This window comes from Cetorhinus maximus, chromosome 19 (assembly GCF_964194155.1).
Source record: "Cetorhinus maximus chromosome 19, sCetMax3.hap1.1, whole genome shotgun sequence".
In the NCBI taxonomy this organism is placed as follows: domain Eukaryota; kingdom Metazoa; phylum Chordata; class Chondrichthyes; order Lamniformes; family Cetorhinidae; genus Cetorhinus; species Cetorhinus maximus.
In genome coordinates this window covers 58,072,407-58,082,376 of record NC_135897.1, presented here as the reverse complement: position 1 = coordinate 58,082,376, position 9,970 = coordinate 58,072,407, and the positions used below count along the sequence as shown (strand labels likewise).

The 9,970-nt window shown below is 40.6% G+C and overlaps 1 protein-coding gene across 2 annotated transcripts in view; it reads left to right on the top strand.

The window, feature by feature from the left end:
* Positions 1-4,385: 4,385 nt before the first annotated feature.
* LOC144693818 (putative cation-transporting ATPase 13A4) overlaps positions 4,386-9,970 on the top strand; it is a 130,561-nt gene continuing 124,976 nt past the window's right edge. The window contains exon 1 of one of the 2 annotated variants that reach the window (XM_078563872.1): positions 4,386-4,502. In XM_078563872.1, the coding sequence (XP_078419998.1) occupies positions 4,440-4,502 (63 nt within the window). In that variant the 5' untranslated portion in view covers positions 4,386-4,439. The remainder of the gene's footprint in view (positions 4,503-9,970) is intronic. The other variant, XM_078563871.1, reaches the window with a different exon arrangement.

The window sequence follows — 9,970 nt, the reverse complement described above, 5'->3', positions numbered from 1 at the left end:
ATACACTTATTTTCTAATGGACATCAGTACTTTAGGGGCAGGATTTAATGCAGCCCACCATGATGGGAATTATGGTGGCCAGGCCCATGTCATCGTTGGAGAGGCCTCGTGTCAGTCTCCCAGTGGTGGCAAAACCTCCCCTGATTAATTCAGAGGGCAGAAGGGGCGGATGTGGTATTTCAGGCTGGTGGCAACAAGATGTCACGTAGGCTCATTAATGAGTCAATTGACAGCCATTATCCACGAGCCCACCACAACTTAGTGGTGGATTCAGGTTTAAGTAGAGGGGGCGTGGCTTTCCCACCCTCTTGGAAGGCCACCCAGCAAACCCTGTCGGGGTTGCCAGCGGCTCACGATCCCTATCCCGTCTTCACTCACCATTGGTCTGGGATACCATGATGATCATGAGCCTCTGGTGAGTGCATTACTGCTGCTGATGTGCCACTGCTGCTGATGTGAAGAGCTGCTGGCCTATATTGGCCTGCAGTTCTTGGACAGGACTTCTGCCACTGGGGTCCTCAATCATGGGAAAGCCCCAACTGTGCTCACTTAAGTGCCTGAAAGGCACTTGGTTCTGTCGGGCTCCCCCAACGGAGGATATAAGTATCTTTTGAACTTGGTGCAATTAAAAGAATGGATTTTACTTCATTTTTGGAGGACAGCCAGCAGATATTTAAAAGAAATGTCCAAACTTGCATTCAGCGTGAATGACTGCTTTTAAAGGATTAAGCAGGCACAGTGCATAATTGTTTCAAAGCACATTTGCATCAATGTTCCAAGGATTAGCTGCTAATGTTTTACTTCTGTTAATAAAACTTGGCTTATTTTTAGCTACTAAGCGAAAAGCCACAAACAATTATTATTAAGGCATTATTGACAATAAACAGTGCGTCAACCATGGCTTAGTTGGTAGCACTTTCGCCTCTGCGTTAGAAGGTTATGAGTTTTAATCCCACTCCAGGTCTTGAGCACAAAAATCAAGGCCCTAACTGCCCTCTTGGGTGGACATAAAGAGATCCCATGGCACTATTTTGAAGAAGAGCTGTGGAGTTATCCTTGGTGTCCTACCCAGTATTTATTCCTCAACCAATATCATAAAAATAGATTTTCTGGTCATATCATATTGCTGTGTGTGTGGGAGCTTCTTGTGTGCAACTTGGCTGCCATGTACCCTGCATTACAACACTGACTAGACTTCAAAAATGCTTCATTGGCTGCAAAAGCACTTTGAGGTACCTGGTGGTTGTGAAAGGCGCTATATAAATGCAAGTCAATTTTTTTTTTAACGGTTGTACACCTATCATTTGCCCTTACCTCCTGTTCTATTTTGGTCATTCCTGAGTCAATGTGGAAATTAATTGATTCTTACCATTCCACTTCACCAGTAAGGGAGGATTGTAATTGTAAAAAGATATTCTCTTTTTTTTTATTGTTACACAGAAAGGAATAATTAACACTTGAACAATAGAACTTGAATATGTCACTGCATGCCTAACCCAACTGTCTCTCATTAACCACTCTCTCCTGAATAGCAACTGTCTCAACTCATTTAAAAGGCACCTGCATCTGCACCTAAAGTACTGTAACCTGAAAGGCTATGGACCAGGTGCTTGGAGGTGGGATTAAAATGGGCGGCTAATTTCTTTTATTTTTTATTTCTTTTTCGGTCGGCGCAGACATGATGGGCTGAATGGCCTCTTTCTGTGCTGTAACATTTCTATGGGTCTATGGTTCTAAGACAAGATAAGTGTGATGAGAGGTTGACATTTTCTTAGGTTTCACAGAGTAAGGGCATTATTAAAAAAGAATAAAAGAACTATCTAATAGAATTTAGCAGTGTTTTCTCCCTTCTCCCCGTATGATCGTGCCTGGCCTATATTTGTTATAACCCATTGTGGCATGATTGAAGCAGGAACTCATCACATGGAATATGTAGGTTCAGAGCATGCCCCACACTCCATGTACAGTGTGCCACAGCATTCTGCAAAGTGACTTCAGCAAAACATTGGCTAAGACTGTAGCACTGAGCAAAAACATTGTGAGTGTATAACCATGAATCTCAGAAGGAATGGATGATACATACAAGAAGTTTAGAAATAAAGTAATCATATCTTATAGAACCAAATGTCAAGTTCTGTTGAAAGGTCATCAACCTGAAGCGTTAACTCTGTTTCTCCCTCCACAGATGCTGCCAGACCTGCTGAGTATTTCCAGCATTTTCTGTTTTATTTTAGATTTCCAGCTACTGCAACATTTTGATTTTGCATAAGGGTCAATGTTACTGTTCTAAGCATGCAACAAACAAGTTTTAAAATGTTAAACCTAACCTGAACTCCCTTCCTCCAATAATAATCAGTGGGCACCTATGGGAAAAATAATACACAGGGCGGAATGGTCCGTGCCTGCTGGCGTCGGGCATGCTCAGTAGCGTGAGTGGACAATATGGCAGGAAGGCCAAGAATCGGTTTCACGACATCATGAAACCAGTTTGTGATTGTCCGCTCAGCCTGTCGATGGCGAGCCACATTTCCTGCCATGGGGCGTTGGGAACCTCATTGTAATACATCTGTATATCATTTTAAGGCTAGTCCGCCGGACTCATCTCCCCATGCTGGATCATCCTCCACGTCGGTGTGATTGCACGCTGACGTGTTTCACAACTGCACATAAGTGACTTGCACCTGGCGAGCTGCACTTTGCTCAGAACTTCGAGGTTTGTTTGCCTACCTTGCTTTGGGCAGCACTGGCAATCATCAGCGCCAGGCTTCGCAGACAGCATGACAGCACTTTTAGGGGGTCTCATGGGCAGGTCTCTACCCAGCAGACCAGCCATATGGCGAGGGTGGCTTTTTAATGGCTGCAGAGCTCGTGCTTGCTTGAGGAAGGGGGAGAAGTGGCCTCAGGCAAGGGAAGAGGCTGCAGGGTGCGGGCTGTACTGAGGAAGGCGGGTATCCCACGGTTTGTGTGGGGACTCAAGTTGATCTGTGCAAGTGGCCTCAAGATGGTGAGAGCTGAGGAGGCAGTCTCCAGAGGAGATGAGGCCAGATGGAGATGTGAGGGTGTGTGTGAAAGAGTGAGTGGTGATGTCCCTTGAGTTGGCAGTGAGTCAGATGCCAGTGAATGTATAATGGGCTTGAGTGTGAGAGTTTAGAGTGATGACATTGTTGCCTTACCCTGATGGCACGAATGAGATCATTTATTCTCTTTCTGCATTGGATGGCCAACCTCTTCTGTGCAGCATTTGCATTGATCAACACTGCCATCGCCTACCAAGCTGGAGTGGTAATGTTGCGGCCCCTCCTGCGGTTAGAGCGGGGGGCAGAGAACATCACGGCGGGACTTCACAGTGCCCAAAAGGCGTTCGAGCGGTGCATCACTGAACTTGGAGGCTGCTGTCTTCTCGCCTTTCGGGATCATGTCTTATTTGCAGCAGTCCTGGGCTGGAAGCACTGAGAGGTGTGTGAGTAGCTGTACTTTAAAATTGGCACCTGGCGAGGTGACAGCATGGTGGGCAAATCGGAGCCCACCCGCCATGGAAATGGCAGCTTTCCCAGGAATGTATAATTAATGCGGTGGGTTTGGTATGATATGGCGTAAGAAGCCGCCATTGCGGCGGCAGGTAAAATGCCATTTTACCCACCCGTTACTGCACTTAGTGTAAATCTGGGATGATTCCACCCACAATGTTATCCAATATTTTAGTTTCCCACACTCAGCACGATTCTGTTTGCACTCAGCCTATTTTTAAATTGTCTTCCTTTGTTCTCTTCTTTAATTCAACCTCATTCTCATTCCACACCTATGATGTTTGCACATGATTTTCTTGAAGAACAAGTAAAGTTGATTACTGTGTTAAAATAGAAAATGCTGCAAACAGTCAGTGAGGCAGGCAGCTTCAGTGGAGTGAGGAAGGTGGGCTTAACATTTCAGGTCTATGACCTTTCATCAGATGATTGTATTGCTGGAGATTTTATTGCTGGATGCCCAGCATCTGCATCCAACCTTTAAATGGTTAAATTAGACTTCAAAAGTGATTGAGACAATAGTATAATGAACTGTGGGAAGCACTGCATTGTAAGCTAGAATCTGCTGTTGTTTCAGGTGTACAGCTGAAACCTAATGATCCCCTCATACTTTCATTCTACATAACGGCACTCATATCACTGAGTTTTCCCCAACTATCACCAAAACATGACTGTTCTCAAAGCAAGAAAGACTGAGAGAATGCTATACTGTATGGAACTATTCCAGTATTCAGCTGAATTGTTCAAGCACAAGTTAAAAGGCTTATGCTAATAAGTGAGGCGTAGACAGGAAGTAGCTCTTTCAATAAAATAATTCCAATGTTTTCAGGTTATGCAAGTGCTTCTTTGAAGTCATTTCATACTGCGCAAGACAAAAAAACGTGGGCACATGAAACAGGATTGCAGTTATTTCTAATGGAAGAAAATATTCTGAAAGATCACCATGATTTGCTTAATCCAGGAGAGGAAGGGGAACAGGTAAGTACATTTTTGAACAATATCTTTTGAAAGGTATGGAGTTTAATTCTGAGGTAACATATGTGACCTTAAATTTTCAGTAACTGTCAGCTTGCTGCCTGATTGAACAATCTTATTATAATTGCACACAATCCTCTTAAAGGTTACCGTAGAAGCTTAAATATTTTGTTTAGAATTGAGTCTAAAGCTGTCAAAGCTTGTTTGACACCTGAGTAGAAGGGCAAATTACAAATGTTGTAGTTCTAAATTTGAAGGAACAGATGACACCTAAAAGGAATGCTATCTGTTCTATGCTCTGTGCTGTGTGAGACAACAGGATTTCACCTGAAATATCATTTTCAGATCAGTTAATATTTCCTCCTAGACACAAGCAGGAAGAGGAAAAAAAAGATTGGGAAAATAAAAAGAAATAGAGAGGCTGTCAATTGGCTCCATGTCCTATGTTTGAAACCATATAGTTCATAAAGTTCCCAGTTCAGTATATGGTCTTTTAGTAGATTTGATCCAGAACAGTAATTAATGCTACAATTTGCCTCAGAGTTGAGGAATAAAGAATTATTAGGTGGCCATTTCCTCAGTGCTGTGCAGTTAGCCTTTTGAAAAGTTCATATGTGCAGATATAGGATAAGGATGATAATAATGTGCAGATATAGGATAAGGACGATAATATATATGATCAGACTTCACTGCCTTATACCTCCAACAGTCTTCTTATAGAGACATAGCCTTCAAATGTTAAAACCCCCACATGAGATATTGGTTGTCTGCCAGAATCTATGAAAATATATGTCACCTTCAAGAACAAAAGGAAAAAATTGGCAGGGCAGAGAGAATCAAAATAGAGCAAAAAGAGATTATGCATTCATTAAAATGTTTAAAAATCATTTCTGTACTCACAACAAGTGCTAAAATATTGTATTCATTTACGATGGCATCCTTAGATATAGAAGGGAGAGAGAAACAATCTATCTTAATTTCTATTCTGGTGAATTGTGTGCATTAGAACAATAGTGCAAAATCAATACATCGTTAACAAATGTTAGCAATGATTTACTGTTGTAAGGATAATATTTAAGAAAAATTATCTAAATTCAACTTTGACAAACACCACCAAAGTTGTATACAATTATTGCAAATATGAATAATTCATAACACGTAGAGCCTCATTAATGTGTCTTAATCTATCCTGCGTTGAGGCTTGCTTTTCCTGTGAAATTTTAGTCCATTTTAAATTTTGTTAATTGTTCTTATAGCAAGGATCATCTATTTTGAATTGATGCCATATAAATGATTAAAATAAATAAAACGCACATAAAGATATTTGAATGTAACCTTGCGGTTGTAAGCAACAGTGATGACAATACCACCAATTTCTGCCAGACAGTTATAGTCAGATCTGGGGCTTGGCTTTCAGAACTTCTTTGTATATTGAGAAAGGAACAAAATTGTCATTTAAGTTAAAGTCGTACAATATGTGGCATTTCAAATTTAGAAAGATTTACATGGCAATTAAAAACTCAAATGTTTCAAGATCTGCAAGAAAGAATCCAGTATTTTCAATAAGGTTGGGGATCAGCGTCAGGCAGGAATGCATTCCAGCTTAACTTTGTTGGAAGTATTCTTACTGTGGGACCAGAAGATTGAAGCCCATAGCAGAGCTCGAGTGCATAGTCTAGGTTGACACCCCAGTACAGCGATGACAATGCTGAGATCGAATCAGAGATTTTATTCTTTCAATGAAGCATTAAACCGAGGCCTATTTTTTGTTTGTTTTGCATGAATATTAAAGATTTCATGACACTACTTAAAAAAGCGGGAAGTTGCTTGGTCAAAAAACACAATGCTTCATGGTTTGATATGCTGGTATTTGGGTGATTGGGGGGAGGGGTGAGTGGTGCGGATGCGCAGGTATGTGTTACCATTTGCAGATGAACTCTACATGTGAGTTCTGTGACAGGCTAGTGATCTGTTCTGCCGGATTATTGTCAAGTGATGAATTTCATTTGGGAGTTAATTGTATTTATCTGGTGGGCATTAATCTGGAACACACCTGTGCTCACATATATAAAATCAGGCTGAAAGATGTAAAGGAATGCTTATAGGCATTGTTACGAGTGGTGAGGATGTCTGTCAGGGACTCTGCCTTTCTTTCCCAATCCTCGATTGATCATAACAGTGTTTTATTGTAATTTATAAGAATGAAGGTATTAATTCAGTGTCTGTACTTAACCATTTATGTGCTGATTGCAAATAATTCAGTCCAACAGGCTTTCTTGAGTTTAAACACAAAGGGGTTAGTTTTTATTGAGTTAAAAACCCACCCAGGTAAAGATATAAAAATATTTAAAAAGGTAAACCCTCATCCCGACTTTTGCAACACACTCACTCCTCACTCACACACATCACAAGCATGTAAAATTACAAGTCATACAATAGAGTAGGTTAACTTTTAGCTAAATTTAAGAGACGGTCTCTTTTAAACTGTAATTAGCTTTTTCCCCAAAAGTCAATGCTATTTTACCTTTGGTTTCCTTTGATTAAAATTTTCTTTCTATGATGGATTTCAAAATGTATCAAAGAGAGGGCCCTGAACTTGAGAGAGAAGAGAGAGAGATGGTGTTAGTAGTTCATTTGTAGGCTCATTTTCAGACTGCCAAAAGCAACCAGGGTGTTGTGAAAAAAGATATCAAAATGGTGATTCTGGTCACATGACCTTTCTCTAAATGATGAGTATTCCACAGAAGTTAATGTCTGAACAGACCTTGGCTATTGTAGTATGGCTTATGTGATTAATTTCTTTAATGTCCCTGCCATCACTCCTGAATAGACCATTCTTCCCTATGATTAATATTACACATACTCACATCACATCATCATGACAGTATAGAATGACTAGGCTCCAGTCTAGTCACCACCCGGCTATCTTAATTCTAAAAGCAAAGCTTTACATGGAATAGATAACATTAATGTAAAAGATACAGGTTGGAGGTCATATATTGTTTCCTGCTTACCCAACTGCAGGGAAAATTTGTTTTACATTTTTCAGTACCTCTGCATTTTGCAAACAGTAATTTTGTAGTTGATTGCATTATGCAAGGCTTTGAATTTTTACACTGCTCTGTCATCGTGGCAAAACTCTACACAAGAAAAGCAAGAAACCTCTTAATGTCCAGCATTATTAAGATGGTAATGTAAAGGATATGTCGAATGATGTATTCCTGTTGTTGATTATCATCTGAATACTGTGACCACTTGACCCTTCTGGGGCAAAATCCTGGAAGTGGTGGCAGAGGCTGGAGAACTTGCTAAACAGCTGCTTGCTACATTTCCACCCAAAATTATCAGAAAAAAAGTGGAAAGTCCAGGCAGAATGTCACAGGATATAAGGCAATAGGACTGAGTGGATTTAGGGTGAACTGGAATGAATTGTTAAGTTAATATCGCAAAATCGTTGCTTGGAAAGATGAAGTTACATTATGTACACTCTCAATTTCAAAAAATAAGAAAACAAAAAGATTGTATTTAAGGTATAGTTAGTCTGACAGGATATTGTCACAAGTTTTTGTAGTTTCAGGACAAAGTATGCTGCAATTTTATATCTTTTTAAATGAAGATGTTTGCTTACTTCCTAACAAAGGTACAGGGCATTGTCTTCAGCTCACATATAATGCTTTAATTCAAGAACCTATCACATGTTTGGCAGTGACAACACAGCTAGGTTTATTTACCATTTTATGTTAATCCTTTGAACTATTAAACATCATGCAAGCTGTATTTACTGGAAGTAAGATGTCTGCCTTGTTCATTTGCATTTATTTGCAAAAAATATTTGCAGTCATTAAAAGAAAGAACTTTCAAACCATTCTACACTCCAAGGGGTCAGTGTTTATGTAATGCCCGTGCCGGTCATAACCCTGAACCTGTGGTTTGAATGGATATAAGAGATCCCAAGGCATCATTCTAAGAACACAAGGTTGTTCTCCTCATGCATTGGCCAAATCCTAAATCAACAGCACCAAAACAGATTAACAGGTCATTCACCTTATGCTGTTTATGGAATCTTACACCGCAAAAAATGGGTGCTGCATTTGCCTCCATGACAAGTTAGTGTAAGTCTTCACTTTAAGTTGCCCTGCTAAACAACACTTAGTTTTAACGTCTTGAGGGTCTATTTTTCCGAACTGCGTCACCATTTTTGGTTTACATCAACTGCGATCTGCACCCCTCCCCACTGACTTCTGGGCCAGACGCTGCCATGTTCCGATGCTGCAGCCTCCCTCACCATCACCAGAGGCCGAGGCTGTTGGGGGAGAGCAAGGCCTGTGATGTGGGAGCAGGAGTGCAGGGCAGAGTCAGGAAGCTGCTGATCACGTGGTGAAGTGTGAGGAACCCAAGGCAGGGGTGGGGTCAAGGAATCGAGCCCTGAGCCCCATTCCTGCTCACCACCCCTTCTCCATCTGTGGCTGGGCTGGAGCTGGAGTGGGGGTGAGGATGAGGAGGATGGGGGTGAGACAGGGTGGGAAAAGAGAGAGAGAGACAGATGGATTGGGAAAGAAGAGAGAGAGAGAGAGGCAGAGTGGGAAAGGAGAGCAAGCAAAAACCTGAGCTGAGTTCCAGGAATGCTGTGGGTTAGACACAGAAGCTGTGCTACTTAGGGCTTGTTTGGGTGATTTATTGTTATCTAATTTGAATTTATACTGTATTTATGTTAAATTCATTGATTTCTTTTATTTTGCAAATTACTCCAGCTAGGAATGCACAGTGCTGCACATGTAGGGTGCAGTATTTCAACTTTTACATTGTTTTTTCCTGGCAAGAAATGTCTGAAGGAACCTAACTCCAGCTTTAACAGTGAGCAGAGGATTCACTTAAAGTCGTTTCACTTATAAGTCTTGACTTTCAGGAACGCAACCACAACTTTATGTGAGGAATACCTGTACTGCAATTCAAAGCAACTTGTAGGTGAAGCACTTTGGGATGTTCCTGAGAGTCATTGTGTAAATACAAATCTTTTTCACTTTAATATAAATTCCCCATGGAGAATAAATATTTAACATTATCATGTGAACAATCATAAATTAGAAATGAAGAAACAGAAGTACCCTCCAAATAAGTAAAGTAACATTGGAAATGTAAAGGTATTTTTTAAATGGCTTTTTCAAGTAATTGCTGATTGCTGGTAATTTTACTAGCTAAATAATGCAGCAATTGTTTTCTTTCCCAATGTGACACAATTACAATTGAAGTACTTTTAATTTGGTGGATAAGTGATCAGTGCATGTTGGATGTAGGAATACTTTTGTTCAGCTAGTCCATCATGTGAGATACAGCATTCATCATTGTAATAAACTTGGAATGCAGGATTAGATTCTTGTTAGAAACAGTAAACTTTATTTACCGACTCCAGATGAGGCTACATGCTTGTTCCCCGTGCTTAGGGCAGATTCTTCTATACAGTCACACGGTCC